Source organism: Heteronotia binoei, chromosome 4 (genome assembly GCF_032191835.1).
Source record: "Heteronotia binoei isolate CCM8104 ecotype False Entrance Well chromosome 4, APGP_CSIRO_Hbin_v1, whole genome shotgun sequence".
NCBI lineage: Eukaryota > Metazoa > Chordata > Lepidosauria > Squamata > Gekkonidae > Heteronotia > Heteronotia binoei.
The window spans coordinates 138,541,722-138,564,424 of NC_083226.1; the positions used below are offsets into that span (position 1 = coordinate 138,541,722).

Sequence of the window (22,703 nt, forward strand, 5' to 3'; positions counted from 1 at the left end):
TAAATTCTCCATACAGACAGAAAAAATAAAATACAACTTGATGAGGAAAGTCCCACCCACCCAGACTTAAAGACATCTCTTCCAGCAATTAATTATGGACTCACATGGAGAAGGATCCACAAACACTGGGTCTATGTTATGAAGCAGCTCCTTTCGGGGGGAAGGTTTTCCTTCACTGGAACAAATTTTAGGAGGAAAAAAAAGAACATTAATTTCCTTCAACAGTTTTGTAAAAATCCCTAGTGCTTCTGTCTGAGATTCTCTCAAGAAATAATGAAAATCTTTTAACCATTAATCTTTAACCATTTAAACATGTCAGTGTGCTAACATAAAGGCAAAGTTGCTCAAATTTAAATACAGAATATTGGGGAGGAGGATCTTCAATACATACTGGAAAATGCATATCTTGATTTCTTTAAGATGTGCATACTGCTTTTCCTTCCAAAAAATCACTAAAATGTTGTTCAAAAATCTTGCAAAACATGAGTGGTAGAAAGTGTAATTAAGCCATACCTCACTTTTGGCAACCCTGTAGGGTTTTCAAGGTGAAAGACATTCAGAAGCGGTTTGCTGTTGTCCGCCTCTGTGTCATGACCCTGGTATTCACTGGGGGTCTCCCATCCAAATACTAACCAGGGCTGACCCTGCTTAGTTTCCAAGACCTAACAAGATTGGGCTAGCCTGGGCCATTCAAGTAAGGCATTTTGGTACCCTACCCCAATTAAATAAAGAAGGAAATTGATTTTAAAAAAAAGAAAAAAGAGAGAGAAAATACATTAATTTCTGACTAATTTAGCACCCCTTAAGCCTGGTATCCTCCGCAACTTACCTAGCTCACCTACATGGTCAGGCCATTCCCACCATGAACTATACCAAGAAACTAAATAGGTGATCAGTGCAACTAAAGCAGAAACTACAGGTTGCTGCCATCATGAGCTGCAGCACATTTTGTACTTGTTGTGGCTTTTGGACATATTTCAACAGCACTCCCATTTACATGTATTGCATCATGTGCACAATTTATATTTTATTAGTTTTTGAGGATTTTGAATGCCATGGTTGCATCTTTGATCAGAATATATTAATTCTGGTTTGTCTGCACACTTGGGAAAGTGCACAGATGCAGCAAGCTCAAAGATATCCAGAACAAACCCTAGTTGTACAACAGGAATATATGTAATGGCTAAGTCATCCCTGGAGACAACTGTCCAACTAAACAGAATAATAAAAACATCACCTCAGGCAGGCAAAAATTGTTTAAATAGCCCTAATAGAAAGCTTCTGTAAGTGCAACTGATGCATGACACAATCAAGCAAAGAGTTGACCGTGGCCAATGCTATATATTCTTGTCTGTTACAAAATTATAAATGCTGCAGATGTTTCTTCCAAGGGGGTCTATCAATAATTCTCTGCATATGCCACATATATATCATATTTTAAAACCCAGACAGCTTAATCCAATCCCTTAAAAAACTTGGCCATTATAGGTTCAGTGAAATACTTTTGCTGAAACAACGCAAGTCTGTAAACTACTTTCTTTGTCACCAGTAACTCAATTAAGCAATTATCGCCTCTCTATATTTCTTGTTTACTTTGTGATATTGTAAACCAGTTTCATTCTGGCATTCTTGAAAAGTATTTGGTTACACTGTTCTATCAACCAGCACTCTGGGGGGAATGCTGTCTACTTTGTTTTGTTTTTTTTTAAAAGGGGAAAGCTACAGATACCTGATCTGATCTAGATAGACCTTATGTCAAAGATTTTACATTGGGGGATTTTATTATTAGTGACCATTTTCCCCTCATTTTGACTCTTCAAATTGGTCCTTACATTTATCCCTCCTGTAACGTGTCCTTGCAACCTTACAAGACTGACTTATTGCCCAGAATTCCATGGAACGATCGCACAGTTTGGAAAACCCAACAGATCTTCAGATGTGGTCCCACTGTAGAATACAGATACTCTTTAATATGTGCATCTGATCCTAATGTATCTGTATCAACTTACAATTCTTTAACATCTTATATCTCTGAATCACTAAGTGTCAGTTCAGGGTGCCCAAGCAGAGGTGCAACTATTCTAGTAAACTCTACACACCGATGGTTCGACAGAGAATGTAAAGAAACAAAAACTCTTCTGCGTAAAGTTTACAATCAATACCGCAATTCAAAGGCCCTGACCTTGCCATCACAATACTTTGTGCTTAAGACTCAGTTGCACCACCTTATCACAAAAAAGAGGCACAATTATATTAAAACTCAATGGAAAGAGCTATACCTTGCTACTACCTTAAAAAATTCTAATAAGTTCTGGGCCATAGTCTCGGGTGCATTCCGGGCCGATGACCAATCTATGTCTGCCATTTCCTCTTATGTTTGGTTTCAGCACTTCTCAGATCTGTTCCATCAGGATCTAACTTGTGCTGAACCATCTGATTTTCCTCTAGCCGATTTACCTGACTGGCCTCCTGTCCCTCCAGAGGAAATAAAAGAATTAATTAAACAACTGAAATTAGTAAAGGCTCCTGGCCCAAATGCCATTTCCTCCGAAATCTTAAAATTAGACCCAGACTGGTGGGCTTCTCCCCTTGCATCTCTGTTTACAATTGTAGATCGAACTGGCATAATTCTCTTGGCATGGTTGAATTTAATAGTGGTCCCGCTATACAAAAAAGGTGATCACACTAACCCTGCCAATTACAGGCCGATTAGCCTACTCTCCATCATTGGCAAGCTTTACTCCAAACATCTATTAGTCAAGCTCAATCTCTGGATGTTGCAGGAAATAATTCTAGGCCCTGAACAGTTGGGCTTCTGCAAAGGGAAGACCACTTTAGACCACTGCATAACCCTATCCCATCTAGTCAACAAGTACACTATGCATAATAACCAGATTATTTGTTGCTTTTTTAGATTTAAAAGGCGCAATTGATTCAGTTGACAGGGACCTCCTCTGGATTAAGCTAGATAAACTAAACATGGATAAAAGACTCCTTATGCTTATTAAGAGATTACACACTTCTACCACCTGCCAGATCAAATGCTCATTAGCAGGCAACCTAACATTGAAGATTGCTGCCAATAAGGGTGTCAAACGGGGTTGCATTTTGGCTCCCTTTTTATTCAATCTCTTCCTTAATGACCTAGCTATTCAGTTGTCTGGTCCTGACTGCCATAGTCCAAAACTCGGTGCATTACATGTACCCTTGTTACTTTATGCTGACGATACGGTGTTGTTGTCCTGCTCTAGAGTGGGCTTAAGATGTCTGTTGTCCCGTTGTGTTCTGTATTTTACTAGTAATAAGCTCCAGCTCAATTATGAGAAGTCCAAAATCTTAGTGGAGACTTTACAAATGGGTTATTGATGGTAAAGAGATAGAGAAAGTCAAGTATTTTAAATACTTAGGTGTTTATTTTCAATATAACGTGACTTGATCTACCCATCGCAAGTATGCAGTGAAGGTAGCTAACATCAGTGCATCTGCCATAGCTTGCTTTTTATGGCAGAGGTAACCAGTTTGCACTATAACTCTGAACCAGGGAGCTATATCTCTCAAATGCTCTCTGAATTTAATTTGTAAATTGGTCAGCACATATTGAAAGAAAAATAAAAGCAATGGGTTTATCTCTAGAACTATTGTCCATGCTGTCCTTCACCACCACAGTCCAACAAATTAAAAACAGGTTGCTAGATATTCAGCGCCAAGACCGATACAGTCTGGCTGAGAAAACTTGTTCCCCACTGAGTTTTGAGATCTCTCTTAGTACTGGGAAAATGGCCTCATATCTATCTGTTTTGCAGGTGCCACAGCAGCATAGAGCTTTTTCCCTTGCCAGATGCAACGCCATGCCCTCTGCCATTCTTTATAGCAGATTTAACAAGACAGCCTACTCAGTCAGGTACTGTCTCTGTAAGCAAAAATGTGTGGAGTCAGTTACTCATATTCTTCTTTATTGTAATTTATATACAGATCTTCGTCACAAGTATTTACATCCTCTTTTAGTTAGCATGGTTGATTATTGATGGTTGATTGACTGGAAACCAGTCAGGGAGGCAGTGGGGCCCTTGGATGACCAAGGGGTAAAAGGATTACTGAAGGACGATAAGGAAATGGCTGAGAAGCTGAATGCATTTTTTCCCTCCGTCTTCACTGTGGAAGATAAGAAGTGTTTGCCCACTCCAGAAACACTTATTTTGGGAGGGGTGTTGAAAGACCTGAGTCAAATTGAGGTGACAAGAGAGGAGGTCCTACAACTGATTGACGAATTAAAAACTAATAAGTCACCAGGTCTGGATGGCATATATCCAAGAGTTCTGAAAGAACTCAAAGTTGAACTTGTGGACCTTCTGACAAAAATATGTAATCTTTCATTGATATCTGTCTCCGTTCCGGAGGACTGGAAGGTAGCAAATGTCACCCCCATCTTTAAAAAGGGTTCCAGAGGAGATCCGGGAAATTACAGGCCAGTCAGTCTGACTTCAATACCGGGAAAGTTGGTAGAAACCATTATCAAGGACAGAATGAGTAGGCACATTGATGAACACGGGTTATTGAGGAAGACTCAGCATGGGTTCTGTAAGGGAAGATCTTGCCTCACCTGTTACATTTCTTTGAGGGCGTGAACAAACGTGGACAAAGGAGACCCAATAGATGTTGTTTACCTTGACTTCCAGAAAGCTTTTGATAAAGTTCATCATCAAAGGCTCCTTAGAAAGCTCGAGAGTCATGGAGTAAAAGGACAGGTCCTCTTGTGGATCAAAAACTGGCTAATTAATAGGAAGAAGAGTGAGTATAAATGGACAGTCTTTGCAGTGGAGGACGGTAAGAAGTGGGGTGCCACAGGGCTCGGTACTGGGTCTCATGCTCTTTAATTTGTTCAGAAATGATTTGGAGTTGGGAGTGAGCAGTGAAGTGGCCAAGTTTGCAGATGACACTAAATTATTCAGGGTGGTGAGAACCAGAGAGGATTGTGAGCCATTCCAAAGGGATCTGTTGAGGCTGGGTGAGTAGGCGTCAACGTGACAGATGAGGTTCAATGTGGCCAAGTGCAAAGTAATGCACATTGGGGCCAAGAATTCTAGCTGCAAATACAAGTTGATGGGGTGTGAACTGGCAGAGACTGACCAAGAGAGAGATCTTGGGGTCATGGTAGATAACTCCCTGAAAATGTCAAGACAGTGTGAGATTGCAATAAAAAAGGCCAACGCCATGCTGGGAATTATTAGGAAGGGAATTGAAAACAAATCAGCCAGTATCATAATGCCCCTGTATAAATCGATGGTGCGGTCTCATTTGGAATACTGTGTGCAATTCTGGTCACCGCACCTCAAAAAGGATATTATAGCATTGGGAAAAGTCCAGAAAAGGGCAACTAGAATGATTAAACAGTTGGAACACTTTCCCTATGAAGAAAGGTTAAAACGCTTGGGGCTCTTTAGCTTGGAGAAATGTCGACTGAGGGGTGACATGATAGAGGTTTATAAGATAATGCATGGGATGGAGAAAGTAGAGAATGAAGTCCTTTTCTCCCTTTCTCACAATACAAGAACTCGTGGGCATTTGATGAAATTGGTGAGTAGACAGGTTAAAACGGATAAAAGGAAGTCCTTCTTCACCCAAAGGGTGATTAACATATGGAATTCACTGCCACAGGAGGTGGTGGCGGCTTCAAGAGGGGGTTAGATAAAAATATGGAGACAGCTTCAAGAGGGGGTTAGATAAAAATATGGAGTCGAGGTCCATCAATGGCTATTAGCCACAGTGTGTGTGTATATATATATGTGTGTGTGTGTGTGTATACGACTCTGGGGTGACATCGCATCATGACATTTTCACGGCAGATATTTTACGGGGTGGTTTGCCATTGCCTTCCCCAGTCATCTACACTTTCCCTCCAGCAAGCCGGGTATTAATTTTACTGACCTCGGAAGGATGGAAGGCTGAGTCTACCTGGAGCCGGCTCCCTGAACCCAGCTTTCGCTGGGATCAAACTCAGGTCGTGAGCAGAGGGCTCTGACTACAGTACTGCAGCTTTACCACTCTGTGCCACAGTGCTCTCTTCCGGTCACATAGGCAGCCGGTAATATCTTTTCCATATTTACATACTTTAAGAAGTGCCTATTATCATACGTATAACTGTAATTTGACTTCTTGCTGGATTTCACATATTTTTCAGGACACAAAACTTTTCTTAAAGTTGTCTCTACTGAAAGTTGTTATGTTTATGTAATATTGTTTTGCTTTTATTAAGAGATTTTATAAGTTTTTCCTATAAACCATAATAAAGATTTCTATTACACAATGATGAAAATATGTTCTGGTTTAGGATGACAGGCACATCTTGCATTGCAATATCTAACAAACGTTCTTTTTTCAGGGAAAAACCCTAAATGATTATAACTGCAATGCTCTGAACACTTACTTGGGAATAAGTCCCACTAAACTCAAACAAGTTTAATGCTGATTAAACATGCACAGGACTGAGCCATCAGATCCCCCCACCTCCCATACATCTGTTTCAGCCATTTGCCCCTCTTTGGTCAATCACCAATTTCTCTTTGATATCCTGTTCAGTTCCCTAAAGTACATAATACACTGTTTGGGTTGCTGTTAATGAATTAATTAAAACATTGTATCAAATTTTTAAAACATATTTCAGATATTTACATTAGAAAAAATCTTTTATCAGATTTTTTTTTTTAAAAAAAACATTCAAATAAGAGGTTTCGGTTGTTCATAATTTTTTCTCTTGCGGATAACGCCTTATTAAAGCAGAGTCTGATTTCGAGTGTCTTATTAAGAATGTTACCTGATCGTTTTCCACATATCAAAGCCATCTAAAGGCTTTGTGCCATTTATATGTCCTCCAGCGAGGCTCACCAGAGTTGGCAGCCAGTCAGAAATGTGAATAAGGTCATGACTTTCCACTCCCTTCCGTTTTAGTAAAGGGCTTGTAATAAATCCAACCCCTCTCACGCCTCCTTCCCATAGGGTCCACTTCCTTCCTCTTAACGGCCAGTTATTTCCACCTGCCAACGTTTGGCCTCCATTATCTAAAACACATTTAATAATAAAAAAGTATTATAAAACATGTACTATATACATAAAATAGTTACACAAGTTGATTTTATTAAGTAATATGTCATACAAGGATACATCTTACCTTCTGAAAATACAACATGCATAAATACTTAAAATATGGTCTAAAACTTACCAGTCTCACAACACTGTCAAATAAGACCTCTTTCTCTCATGTTTATGTGTGTGTGTTTTGAGAGAGAGAGAGAGATTACAAAAACATTGATGGGTGTGAATTAACCAACGGATGTTAAAACTGTAGGATGTTGAAACAATGTCAACTTGAGCACATAGCAGCAGTGAAAAAAGCAATATGCTACGAATTATTAAAAAAGAGGCTGAAAACAAAAAGGCTAGTATACTGTCCTTGAGTAGATCAATGGTAAAGCTACATTTGGAATACTCTATTAAGTATTGTGGTCATCCCCTCACAAAAAGGATTTCTTAGAGCAAGAAAACTCGCACAAAAGGGCAACCCAAATGATCGATGAATGGAGCATCATCACTATGAGGAAGGACTATAGAATTTGGGGCTTTATCTAGGAAAGACAGACAAAGCAGGAACAAGATAGATAAAACTATGCGTGGTGTAAAATCTTTTTCTCCAGCTCCCATAAAGCTAGAATGTGAGCCACTCAACAAAGTTGGTGGGCATGAAATTCAAGAGAGAAAATGAATTATTTCTTCACATAATGCCCCATTAAGACTTAAGCAGAGATAGGAAAAGGTTAGAATCATAGAATCATAGAGTTGGAAGGGACTTCCAAGGTCATTTAGTCAAATCCCTGTACAATGTAGGGAACTTGCAAGTACCTCCCCCTGCCCTCCTTCTCATGATCTGCCTAAGTTCATAGAATCAGCATTGTTGTCAAATGGCCATCTAGCCTCTATTTAAAAACCTCCAAAGGAGAACCCACCACCTCCTAAGGAATCCTGTTCCACTGAGAACCACCCTGTCAGAAAGTTCTTAATGCTTAGTTGAAAACTCTTCGGATTTAATTTCAACTCATTAGTTCTGGGGCAACAGAAAACAATTCCATACCATCCTTTATATGACAGCCCGTTAAGTACTCGATATCACCTTTCAGTCATCTCCTCTCCAGGTTAAACGAGGCTTTTCCTTGTAGGACTTGGTCTCCAGACCCCTCACTATCTTCATTGCCCCCCTCCGGACACCTTCCAGCTTAGCTATAGCCTTCTAAAATTATGGTGCCCAAAACTGAACACAATACTCTAGGCGATGTCTAACCAGAGCAGAGTAAAGTGATACCATCACTCCACATGATCTGGACACTATACTTCCGTTGAAACAGCCCAAGACTGCATTTGCCTTTTTAGCTACTGCATCACACTGCAGACTTATGCTCAGTGTATGGTCCACTAAAACCACAAATCCTTTTCATACATACTACTGCCAAGACAAGTCTCCCTCATCATATAATGATACATTGGATTTTTCCTACCTAAATACAGAACTTTACATTTATCCCTGTTAAAATTAATTTTATTTGTTTTTAGCCCAGTTTTCCAGGCTGTCATGATCACCCTGTATCTTGACTTTGCCTTCTGTTCTACTCGACTTCTATAATCCTCGCATTTTAGTATCATCTGCAAATTTAATAAGCATTTTTCCTGAGCTAAAACAAAACTGTGTGAGCCAGAGGCTAAAAAACTATGAGCTAGTTCACACTAATTCGGCTTAAAGGGAACACTGGATATGACTTGTTTTTGAGAAACCCATGCTGGCTCTTAGTAATCATAGACATGTTTTCTAAATGCTCAAGGACTGACTGATGATGTGTTCTAAAACGTTTGCAGGTTGTTTTTAATTTCAAAAAATTAAGTTAAGCAACCAGTGGAAGAAACTAGGGTGACTCCCCAAAATGCATGCAAACGACAACAGTGGGACATGCAAAGCTGAGTGCAGAGACCATAATGGAAAATTCATTCTCTGTTTTCCTTGCAGCTTTGCAAGTCCAGAAGCCAGCAAAGAAAAGGCAGAAGGAGCTAGGAACATCCTTGGCAGCCTTGGAGCTTCAAAGGGTGAGGACAGGAGGGGAAGGAGGGGGGAGAACATTGTTATGGGCCTGACTGAAGCCCTGCGTGGGCTGGGTGTGATTGGCCCTGGCCCACGGGTTAGGAGTTTGATAGCTCTGCCTTGGAGACTTGAATCCTAAGGTGCGATTCCATTGGTACTTACAGCAGATCCTCTAGTGGAATGGCTTTTCCGTGGGCAGAGGAGATTCTCCTGCACTGGTGCAACCTGCCAATTTACTTCTTTTGGGGGGGGGGGGGGTTTAACTTTTTATTACATTTAACAACAACAACAAATATATACACACACACACACACACACACAAAACATAAACTTAGGGATGTAGACTGCGGGATGCATTATATACTTATATCATTAGAATACAAATCCTTTGTTCTAACCTAACCCAGATCATACATTCTACAGTTAACCCCTTTTTACACTATATTCTTATTATCTTTCCCCCATAACCATTCATATAATAAGTTCCATTTCCCTTCTATCTATTTGTCTATTTGTTAATTTCTTCTCTTAATATCTCCATCAGAGTATCTACCTCAGCTCAGTCTAGAACCAACCAAAAATACTTTCTTTCTTCTACACTGTGATCCAAAAGAACATTTGGCATTTCAAGTCATCTTACTTTGTTTATAAATTACATAGTATCAATTTAATTCCCTGCAAAAAAAAAAAAAAACTCAGCAAGTTCGGAATACACTTTCATACAATGTTCCATTTTCCTTCTAACTATTTGTCTATTTGTTAATTTCTTCTCTTAATATCTCCATCAGAGTATCTACCTCAGCTAAGTCTAGAACTAACGAAAAAAAGAACTTTCTTTCTTCTATGCTGTGGTCCAAAAAAGAAGAAAAAAAAACCATTGGCATTTCAAATCATCTTACTTTGTTTATGAATTGCATGGTATCAATTTGTTTCCCTGCAACAAAGCAACCAGCAATTTCGGAATACACTTTCTTCAGTTTTATTGGTGTAATATGCCAACGATATAACTTTAATGATTTGTCTCTCATCGTCTGGCAGACCAATTCCTTCATTTTCCTCCTAATACACCTTATATAAACCTCTCTCAGCAGGAGGTGTTCTCCAATTCCTTTTTCTTCATACCAAGAACTGGTGTCAAGATCTCTACTATCGTCATACCTATCCTCTGGAATATTCTGCATTCCTGAAATATACACTACCTGCGCCGTTTCTATTCTCACTAATCTGTCCCCTTCGTATTTTTGAACTTTTTCAGTCTCCTCAGACTTTTCATTCACTACTTCCAACTTTCCTTCCACATATTTTGCAGATTGTGTCAAGCTATGAATTTCTTCCTTAACTTCCGTCAATTGCTTTTGCAGGCCATCTAATTTCTTATTTTCTCCATCTAATTGTTCTGTCAGATTTGCCTGCACCTGACTCAATGCATTCATAAAATACAATTGCATAGAATTCTGCAATTTCTCTATAACTTCCTGTGAGGACATTACCTCCATCTGTTTTAAAGTTGCCAATAGTGGGACTAACCTATCTGTTTTGTCTTACTTGTATGTCGTACTCATTTTCTATTGTCCAAGGTCTTACTGACAACCCAATTCCAATTCATATACTACTACTTTGCCTTACTTCACTCAAAATTCATACATCACCTTCCTTTAACACTCTCACATGCCAGTTGATTTTTATATCCTTAAATTACTATTCTTTACCACCAAACACCCTTCACCTGAACATTCACATTAACTCATTACATATAGAAAATCATAAAGAAAATCAACAGTAATCAAATTAACAATAGTTAATTATTCAATCCATTAATTATTTGTTAATTGTCTCTTTTGAATCCTTAATGTTTCCCAACCGCTTATCCTTCTGTCTTTCTCTTCTTCTTCTCCCTTTTCTTCCTCTTCTTAATCTCAATCTCTGCTCCTCTCTTCTGCTACCAATTCAAAAAGCCAGTTCAGTAAATCCATTCCTGTTCTTCCACATCTCTGCCAACGGAATTCCAGCCTCTCCACCTCACCTCCGCCCTTGCATTCCTGGAAACTCTATACTACATCAAAAGTCTCCCATCTTCAGATTCAACTCATTTCAAAGGTCCGGTGACTTTCTTTCCACCCTATAAATTATAACCACCATTGAGCCTTTATTTAGCTCCCTGTCTCTTTAAGAAAATTGCCATGCACGAGCATATGGGAAAAGGGAGAGGAAAAGAAGTTCATGAAGGCTCCCCTTAAATCGTCAGAAATCTCCTGCTTCTTTCCTCTTTCCCCCCCTTCTTCATCTCCTCTGTCTCAGTGTTCTTCACAAACTTTTACAATCACAGCAAGTCTACGACTCCCAACCTCCACCACTGCTGCCAAGGTAGTCCTCCACCACTCCTCCGCTTTCCGCCTTTGTGCATTCGCCAAACCAAGTCTCTTTCCCCCCAGCTTCGGACTCCACTCGAAGGTAGGGGCAAAACAACTCACTTAGTAAGTTCTTTCCTTCGTTTATGTCTCCAGTTTAGGGTCAGATATACTTCCCCCCCCCCTTCTTTACCATTTTTTCTGTGCTCCAAATGCCGCTTCGCCTACTCCCCTTCTCCAGTGGTCACAGCTAATTTGCCATTAAGGCGTCTGGTCTATCCGGGCTTGAAGTAGAATGTTGAATGGGCTCTTTGCTCAGAAAAACTGGCACAGAGCACCCAGCACTCCTCCGCACGAGTGCCCCTCCAACAGGGGCACCACCGAGTTCTTACCAGCTGAAGAACCCCCCCCAAAAGACCAGCACAAACGCTGCAGAGCCGGAGCTCCAACAAACACGTCTGTTAGCGCCGTGCCGTTACCGGAAACCCCCCAATTTACTTCTCAGACTGTCCCGTTCAGGTCAACTGACCCAAGGGTGCAGAACTTCAAGGAGCACAGGAGGATGCAGTGAGAGGTGGAAAATCTGCCTACCTCCAGCATGGTTTTGCTCTCACTGCTTAGATCCAAGTCATTATTTTCTCCTGTTGCAGCACCAGCATTACAGGGGACTTCCTGTTGTGTTCATCAATATGCTTGTCATTTCAAAATGTTTGGGAGGGCTTCTGGTTGCTAGAATGTTTAAATATATTTTACATAGTTTTAATTAGGAACTTTTTAATGTTCTGTTGTTATATAAATTGATCATTAGGGAAGGCAACAGGTTAGACATTTAAGTAATACACAATGCAACCTTTCTGTAAACAATTATGTGCACACATTAAATCAAAGGCTTTGAAGTTAGCATGCACCACACAAAATGATGATGATGATATTGGATTTATATCCTGCCCTCCACTCCGAAGAGTCTCAGAGCAGCTCACAATCTCCTTTACCTTCCTCCCCCACAACAGACACCCTGTGAGGTGGGTGGGGCTGGAGAGGGCTCTCCCAGCAGCTGCCCTTTCAAGGACAACCTCTGCCAGAGCTATGGCTGACCCAAGGCCATTCCAGCAGGTGCAAGTGGAGGAGTGGGGAATCAAACCCGGTTCTCCCAGATAAGAGTCCATGCACTTAACCACTACACTACACCAAACTGGCTAGGGAATAAGACTGTCATCAGCATGAAACCCATCCACAAGGCTCCCACGGCCTCTAGTAAGTTCTAAACCCATTTAGATAGATTCAGGTGGGCAGCTGTGTTGGTCTGAAGCAACAGAACAAAGTTGGAGTCCAGTAGCACTTTTAAGACAAACCAAGTTTTATTCAGAATGTAAGCTTTCATGTGCATGCACACTTTATTACACAATGAAATGGGATGTACCCTATTTCATTGTTTAATGAAATGTGCTTGCACACGAAAACTTACATTCTGAATAAAAATTGCTTGGTCTTAAAGGTGCTACTGGACTCCAACTTTGTTCTAAACCCATTGTTTAGAAAACACTGTTCACATGCTACCTTACAGAAGGAACTAACTTTTTATCTGCAGAAACAAGCTGCTGGCTTTTCAACAATAATGTTGGTAATTTGACCTGCATGCCAGTGACAAAGTCAGCTGTTGGAGGTCCATGCCCAATTGGATCATCATAGCCATTGATCTGAAATTCCTCACCTAAATCCACCAATGACTCAGTGCATTCATGTTTAGAGTACTGATTCTCTGTTTATTTGGAACCTGGTATAGTTTTTAATCCTGTCCTTCCCACAATGAGCTTAGGGCAACATACGTGGCTCTCCCTGCAATCTCACCCATTTTATCCTCGCAAAATTCTTGAGAGAGAAATCTGCTGAGAAACGGCCCCAGATCACCCAATGAGCTTCACAGCAAGAGATCTGGACTCAGGTTTCCCCAGTTCTAATCTGAAACTCCAGCCATCCCATCACATTGGCTCTACACATATGCAGATGCTAAAACTCATCAGCAGCTCGAAAGTTGGTCCTCGTCCTAGGATTATTTTAAGGAACCGGTGTTACGAGAGGCAGTGCTTGCTCACTCTTCTCTTTCCCTGACCATGCTATTATTTATAAAACAGAACTGTCACCAGCTATAATGAGCTTATTAGTCCGGCTTCCCTTTTATGTATGACAAGTATTTTGTGATTAGGAAGCAGGGAAACAATGTAAGCAAAGCAACAAGACACACAATTCTTCTCCCAGACAGAAGTGAAGACTGTACTTTACCACCAGCAGAATGAAACTAAATGATCTCACTCCCACTGAATTCATTAATTAGGGACAAGAACAAATCTCCCATCCTTTGGACAGTTGACTGATGTATGAGCAAGAAAAGGAAACGTATTTGCCTCACAATTAAACACAGAATTTATCTACATATAACTGAAATTAAAAATACACTGGACAATTGTAGAAAGCAGGGCATGTTGGTATAATTGCAGAGTTTAAAACAAACAAACAAACTTGTGGTCAACCAACGATCCTCAAAGCATTCCTTCTCTCAAGTTATTGGACTGGATTCAATGTAGAATTTCTGTGAGTGAAAAGAGGGGCCAGTTTGCCAGTTCTCCTTTCCTGCTGCAAACCTCTGACTCCCCTCTCATGCTGTTCCTAGAAGGTCCCCTATCTCCTAGACATTTTGGACAGCTGTAGGATGGGAGAGGAGGGAAGCTGCACTTTGTACAGTAATCCTTCCTGTCTATGGAACTCCTCCATGGGAACTGAGCCAAAATATAAACCATTCAATAAAATAACTGTACTGCTTGACTGAATTTAATAGTAATAGGCAATTTGGAGGGAAAATGCCTGAATATCACCTTGGAGGAAGCAATCATGTAAGAATAATTGGAATATTTTATTTGAGGAGAGGAGCTATGTTAGCCCATGATAGCAAAGAGACCAACAATTTTATGCAGATTATATTAGCGGAGAGCCTTCCTCCCCGAGTGCTCCCATTGTCCCAAATCCTGAGACAGCACCTCATGGAACTGTACAGAAGGGACTAATCCAGTCTATGAATCCAACTTACATTCTAATCGATTACCCAACTCTGCCTTTGGTGCTGCCACATTAATGCTGCCCCCAGCTGGCAACACAGGACAACTGTGATAAAATGGCAATGATGCATAATAAGAGGGCCACATGCAGCGTATTCTCCCTGTACCTGCAGTCAGACAATGCCTGAAAAGGGTTTTTTTAATCATGATGTGTAACAACTGCGCCACAGCACCTATTCCAGATATAATGCCCTTTTTCTGCCTACAAACAGAATTGCTAAAAAGAAGCTTTGATCTAAAACATGGGTAACAGCTGCAGCTTTGTTATATTTTCTCTCAACTCCTTTCAGTTTACTACCAATATACACCAGGTATTTCTCTACTAGCAGGTAATGAATTTCCCTTACTTAGTGAGAGGTCTCAGGACTCAGACAAGGTGGAACAAGACTTAAATCAACCTCTGTCTATTCAGTAGAGAAGGAATAAAATGGAAAACAAAGTTAAACAAACGTTGCTGGATAGATTGCCTGATCACAGATACAAGCTTCTAGCTTGCACAAACCAAAGCTATACATTATGCCAAATGATGGTAACAGACTGGCGTGGTATAAACCTGGATTGTACCCTTTCATTGTGCAGGAATTTGTCCACACAAACTGAATTTAAAACAATATCTTAAAAAAACCCAGAATATTATTGCATATTCTGTATTAGCACATAATGTTGTAGATTACTACATGCTGGAAGCTTTTTCAGATGGAGGAGTTATCAAAACAATAGTCTCCTCATCTTGGTCTTGTCAGCCACCAGCGAGCCTGCAGCAAACGTGGACTATTGCACCCTTCTTAAATCTTCGTTCGCGAAGCCAAGCCGAGAGAGAGAAAAGAGAGAGAGAATCTCCTCATCTACACACAAATCTTTCAGTCCCTCCAAATTCTACCATTTAATTTTCTTAGTTCTACTACGATAGGCACCTTCTGGGTTGCTTCACATCAGGAAACAGGGGCTCCCAGCAACAAGGCATAAAGTCCAGGTGGGACTACATGACTTATGACAGGAGTATACCAGAAAAGTGGTTTAGCCTTAAGGCACTGGCCTCTTTCAGCTGCCAAGAACACAATACCTCTGTCTGAGAAATTTGACCTTCACGAGCTAGTCCTCTGCTGTCTGGAATGAGAACGTTGATCACCAACTCCCAGTTTTAATGAAAAACATCAGAAAAGTACCAAAACATAAGAGTAGATAAACATGCCTCAGGCTAATTTCCCACATAGTTAATGAGCATATTCTATCAAGCTTTTCTCCTAGACAAACCCTAATGCTCCTCTTATTAGCAAATAAAGACTTCATACAATCATGAAGACACCCTGACTTCCTGAAAATGTATTTTGAGAACTAGAGTTAAGTTTCAGTCTTGTCTATAAGATCTGGCCTGATACAATTTCACAAAAGACCTGCTCAAAGGGTCTTTGAGGGTCCCTAGCCAGAAGCAGAGATAAATATGCGATAATGAATTATTTAACACAAGAACCTAAATAGTGGGTCCAGCATTCTGTTTTTACAGTAATCTGCAAAATGTTCCTGGGAAGTCCACAAGGAGAGCATGAAAGCAACGTAAGAAAGCCCTTTATCTTTTCAAATGTCTCCCACATTAGTGACTTTAATTCTAGTAGATTTTACTTTAGTTATCTTCCATTGCAATGACTGGTTGCATATTTTTGTTAAAGATCAGCAATTTCACATTTGAGTTCACTTTTGCATGAATGCCATCTGGCCCCAGAGACTTATTAATTTGTCAATTAGTTCTAATATTTCATTTGAGCAACATGAGTTACAGTGCTTCAGTATTCTTTTTATTGTAATAGTATTTAAAGTTTTCTCCTTGCTGCTCTTTATGTCTGGAACTTTCCCTGTCCAGGGCTCAAAAATATTTCCCTCTTCTGTCACAATTCTTCAAAACTCACCTTTTCCAGGTTTGGGTCGGTTGGTTTGGGGGCTTTTTTTTGGCTCAGCCCCTCTGACAGACATCTCAATCAAGTCAACATTTGTCTTGGACCTGCCTGGAGGGGAAGAGACTAGGGCAGGGGTGGCCAAACTGTGGCTTGGGAACCCATGTGGCTCTTTTACACATATTGTGTGGCTCTTGAAACCCCCACAGCCTCGTTGGCTGGGTTGTAGAAGGCATTTCTCTCTTTAAATCATTGCATTTAAAGTTAAAGTTGCTTTCCTTCCACTTCTCCCTCCCTAATCTATTTTCCTTCCTTCCTTCCTTCTCTCAAGCATCTGATTTTCATGTCTTGCGGCTCTCAAACATCTGACATGGACATATGAAGCTGCCTTATACTGAATCAGACCCTGGGTCCATCAAAGTCAGTATTGTACTCAGACTGGCAGTGGCTCTCCAGGGTCTCAAGCTGAGGTTTTTCACACTTATTTGCCTGGACCCTTTTTTGGAGATGCCGGGGATTGAACCTGGGATCTTCTGCTTACCAAGCAGATGCTCTACCACTGAGCCACCGTCCCTCCCCAGACATTTATTCTGTGCGGCTCTTACATTAAGCAAGTGTGGCCACCCATGGATTAGGTGAACAAAGTTTCAGGGGCCCTAGACACCTTGAGGACCCATGGAGCTTGCCAAATTATGTGATTTATTTTCATATCATGTTTGAGTTGGATCTGAGTGATGAGACATGATCCTAGAAGGCCCTATTTGTCTAGGGGCCCAAGATGGCTCTTGACAACCCTCAACCCAATATTTGCCTCATGTCAGCTATGCCCATTTGTACTGGAACACTTGAATGTTCTTCACTTGACTTCTTATTGCTTGTTAACTCTCAGCTGAAGAGGTATATAGTCTTCCCTGAAAAACATTATGTGCACATCAATAAAACAAAGGAAAATCAGCATGGCTTCTGAAAGTTCTTTGAGAAAATGAACAAGCATGTACATAATGTGACCCCAGAGACATCATACACTTGGTCTTTCAAAAGGCTTTTGACAAGATACCTTACCAAAGACTCCTGAGTAAACACAAAAATCATGGGATAAGAGGAAAGGTTCTCTTATGGATTTAAAAGTGGTTAGATGACAGGAAACAAAGAGTAGGAATCAATGGATAGTTCTCACAATAGAGGGAAGTAAGTAGTGGGATTCCACAATGATTGGTATAGGGGCTGGTACTATTTATTCACAAAGGATCTGAAACAAGGGGTGAGTAGTGTAGTGGCCAAATTTGCAGATGACACATAATTATTCAAGATGGTGAAAATCAAGGCTGACTGTGAAAGAGCTCCAAGAAGACCTCAACAAACTGGGTGAGTAGGTGACAATGTGGCAAATAAAGTTCAGGGATGATAAATTTAAGGAGACAAAAATTCCAACTTCAAATCTGGCTAATGGGATCTGAACTTGCTGAGACTGAGAGGCGAAAAGATCTTGGGGTTGTAGTAGATTGCTCAATGAAAGTGTCAACCCAGTGAGCTGCAGCAGTGAAAACAGCAAACTCTATGTCAGGGATTATTAGGAAAGGAACTGAGACTAAAACAGCCAATATTGTGATGTACCTGCATAGATCTATGGTGCGGCCTCAGTTGGAATATTATGTACAGTTCTGGTCACCATATCTAAAAAAGAACATTGCAGAGCTGGAAAAAGTACAGAGGAAGGCCAACAAGATAATTGGAGAGCCTTTTTTCACAGACTCTGGGACTTTTCAGTTTAGAAAAGAGACTACTGGGGGGGTATGATAGAGGTTTATATAAAATAATATATGAGTGGAGAGAGTTTACACTGTTTCCACCTCTCCAAAATACTAGAACTCAAGGGCATCTAATGAAGCTAATGAGCAGTAAGTTTCGGACAGACAAAAGGAAATACTGTCTTGCACAGAGAGTAATTAAAATGTGGAATTTGCTACCAGAGGATGAAGTAATGGTCACAGGAATAAACAGCTTTAAAATGGAATTAGATAGATTCGTGGAGGATAAGTCTATCAATGTGTACTAGCCATGGTGACTGAGGGAAACCTCCACACACTAATCATTTGAATCCCAGAGGTGGAAAGCAACATCAGGGAAAGGCCTCAGTCTCCATGCTTTGTTGTTGGCCATTCCAGAGGAACTGGTTGACCATTGTGTGAGACTGGATGCTGGACTAGATGGACTATTGGTCTAATACAGCAACATTCTTTCTATGTTCTTATGTGATATGACAATTCAATTAGAGGTGATAATCTAGACTTAGGGATGGGCATGAAACAGAAAAATGCAGGTTTTATCAGTTTGTGGCATAACCACAAACCAAATCAGGACATTTGTTCTCACACCAACCCCATTTGTAGAGCCACAAACCCCTTTAAAAGGAACTGCAGTCCCTTTAAACCGGGTTTGCAGAAAGCTTGAAAACAGCTGAGAGCCAGGGAGTAACCTCCACAAGACAGCCCAAAACAGCTGAGTGGCAGAGAGCAGGTGCTCCTCGCCACTCAGCTGTTTTTTGGGCTTTCTTGTGCACACCCTTTCTTGTGCACAAGACAGCCCAAAACAACTGAACTCAGGTTTTGCAGGGAACAGAAAGCAGGGATTTAAAAGGACTTGGGATTCCCTTTAAATGCCTGCTTTCTTGTATGTGTGTGTATATATATGTGTGTGTGTGTGTGTATACTGTAAACAAATAAACATTGAAATAAATCCCTGCTTTCTGCTGTCTCCACAAACTGCCACAAACTGCTTTTAAATTTTGTGGAAGTTTGCAACAGTTGATCTATCATGAACTTCAGTTCACGAATCATGGACAGGGCAAATTTCACGACAAATGTTGCTTCCTGGTTCCGTTTGTGCCCATCCATATCTAGGACAAGAAACATATACAAACTAAAATCAAACTAAGCAGAGAAGTAGGAACCTGGACCAGTCAGTTCTCTCAGTTCTCCCTCAGTCCCACCTACCTCACAAGGTGCCTGTGGAAGGGAGAGGAAGGGAATGTGACTGTAAGCTACTTTGAGAGCTAGTTTGGTGTACTGGTTAAGCGCACATACTCTTATCTGGGAGAACTGGGTCTGATTCCCCACTCCTCCACTTGCAGCTGCTGGAATGGCCTTAGGTCAGCCATAGCTCTCGTAGGAATTGTCCTTGAAAGGGCAGCTGCTGTAAAAGCTCTCTCAGCCACACCTATCTCACAGGTTGTGTGTTGTGTGTGGGGGGGAAAAGGTAAAGGAGATTGTGACCGCGCTGAGATTCAGAATATAGGGCAGGGTATAAATCCAATATCTTCATCTTTTAGAAAAAGAAAAGGGGTTATAAAAATTTACTCTGCTTCTTCAAAGTATGAACCAGACAGTAATCTTTTGATATCTAATAGTTACAAAAATAAAATGGTCTGGATCCAGTGGCTGAAATACTCACTACTGATCTCCATGCATTCTGCAGGTACTTATTCTCTAAAGAAAAATAAATATTTGGTGTATGCTATTAGAAATGCTGGTGAATGCATGGGAATTTTCAACTCCCTGTGTACAAGGGACTATAGATTGCAGGCTCTGTGTTGATCATGTTCAATGCCATCTCAGAGTGCCATTTCAGAGTTCACTTGCTAATGTTCTAAAGACAGACATTCAAAAGGGAAACAAATCAATCTTGTTTCATCAATCAGACTTATCATTCCTTTTTGATTTGGTTTGGTAGGAACTGAAAACAGAACTTGCTCAATACATGCCATAGTGCCAAAGCCACAGTTCACACATCTATTAGATACATGCATTGCCTTGATCTGGATAGTCCAAGCTAGCCTGATTTTGTTCGACTGGAAGCTAAACTTGGTTGCCCTTGGTTAGTATTTGGGTGGGAGACCATAATAAAAGAAGTCCAGAGTTGCTATGTAGAAGCAAATCATGTCTGTTTGTCTGTTGCCTTGAATGTCCTATGGGCTCACCATAACCCAGCCATGACTTGATGGCACTTTCTACCACCTCCACATATAATGTTAAGAAAAGCTCAGTACCTTTCAAACATCTCCTAAATGTAGCATTACTTAATGCACAAGTATGAGCAAATCTACTGCATATAAGTTATGCTCTTGTGAACTAAAATAGCAGTTAGATATCTGGAATCTGCAAGCTCTCTCAAAGCTTAAGATAAGTACGTTATGGGCATAAAGTCACCTCTTACCTGCATACTGAAGCTACAGTCAGGAGGTTAAAATAAGACAACCATAATAATAAAATTAAAACTTCCCCCCAAAATGAAGTCCCTTCCTCTCACTTCTCTCTCATCTTTGGGACTGCCTCTCCCCATATGAACCCCGCCAAGTTTTGAGGTCTGCTACTCAACGTGTTCTCATAGTCCCTGGTCCGAAGGATGCCCAGCTGGCTTCAATGAGGACCAAGGCCTTTTTGGTCCAGGCCCCTACCTGGTGGAATAAGCTCCTGCTGGAGATCCAGGCCCTGCAGGATTTACTGAGGTTTTACAGAGTTCCTGTAAGATGGAACTCTTCTGCCAAGCTTTTAATTAACCAGCAGGCGTCCTTTGAAAGTCATCACTTCCCCCAGCATTTCACCATTACGGTGTTTATGTCATACTGTTAGCCATCAGCCACATGCTGTTGGGTAGTTTTGCCGCCTATATTTGTAAGATTGTGTTGTTCCTGATTTTGTAATGCTTGTTTTTATGATACTATTTTAACTGTCTGTTGTAAGCCACTCTGATCCCACTTGCAGAATGAGGTAAGATATAAATCCAAAAATTAAATTAAATTCCTTTTATTTAAATCCATGGAAACAGTCCACATTAAAAGTTTATTAAATCCATCTTGCTTCTGCATAGCTTCTTTCCCTAACCTCTCAACCTAAGAGAAATGGCTTTTTTCATTTCTTCTGCCAAAGGCACCAAAGGTAGAAAATGGGATAATAGGAATCCTGGCTGAAAGCTATCTGTTAAGGAAATGAGTCCAAAGTAAAGGATTCCAAAAGGGGGCTGCTTCAGGATTACATTATTAGTACAAGTGTTTTGAAGATGGGCCTTTCTTGATTGTTAGACCCTGGAATTCAAATATTATTTGTTGTAGTCTCAGGAACTCTGACCACCCCTTTCCATATCCCTCTCCCCCTGCTCTAAACAAACATCTACTCCTGACTCTTTCAAATCTGTATGGTGGTGCTGCCTCTGAGTTTTTTAAAATTAAGGTACCAACTAAAAACAGGCAATTATGTCTTGCTGAAGTTCTTATAGAAACTGATAGGCAAAACAGAACAGACAATTCTGTTTCTGCTGAACTCCATTCTGAAGCCTTGCCTGGTACTGTGTGCATATGAAACTGCAGGGGACAACGGTAACTAGGAAACTGACTGATTAGCATAGACATCTTTCAAGAACGGCAAGGTAGTAAAATAATGAATATTTGACCCACAATAAATCAAGCTGACGGTCTGAGCAAGAATTTGAAAAGCTCATAAAACAATCTTTGTACTTTGCCCTAATGTAATGTGACACACAAACACAGTACAGTATAATCACAATATCTGTATTTTAAAGTTATGTAACTTGAAAACAAACAAACTAGATTCCACAAGGATCTCTAAACTGGATTGCCAGTTTTTTTCATATATATGGCGGTGATCAAGAAGGCATTTGCTACGTACCCATATTGCTATTGTACACTGTATTCAAGATGACATGGCATAATAAAATGTCAATGACAGTAGGTAAGAAAGTTTCAAAGATCCCCTAAAGAACCTGAAGCATGTCAACTCTCATTAGAAAAGAGAGCCATGGTTACTTATGTCACTGTTGTGTTTACTGACATAATCCCTATGAATTCTTCAGTGAGGGCCTCTGAAGTAATTTGATCTTATACCCTTTTGTTTGAAATACAAACACGTGAATTCTAAGATTCCCTCTGCAACAAAACATAGGCAGAGATGTATACACTCTGTGTGTATATGTGATATATATAAAAGCTTACCAAGTGAACCAAAATTTGGCATTAAAATTGGTAACCTATATCATGCAAATGAAATGACATTCCAGAACTGCTTATTTAATCCATTCTGCCTGTCCCTCTTCCAGAATATAAGAACCATTTCATCCTTTTTCAAAAGTGGTCAACAAAAATGGTCTGCAAATCCATAACACTGGTGATGGCTGTCACTCCTTGTCTCTAGTATCTGACAACTGCCCTGAACCTAGCTGCTGCATT

General features: G+C 40.4%; 1 protein-coding gene across 1 annotated transcript in view; it reads right to left on the reverse strand.

Moving 5' to 3' along the window:
- ARSB (arylsulfatase B) overlaps positions 1–22,703 on the reverse strand; it is a 137,674-nt gene that overhangs the window by 51,660 nt on the left and 63,311 nt on the right. The window contains exons 5-6 of the mRNA XM_060235858.1: positions 6,812–7,055; positions 105–175 (exon numbers count right to left, since the gene is read on the reverse strand). Of these exons, the coding sequence (XP_060091841.1) occupies positions 105–175; positions 6,812–7,055 (315 nt within the window). The remainder of the gene's footprint in view (positions 1–104; positions 176–6,811; positions 7,056–22,703) is intronic.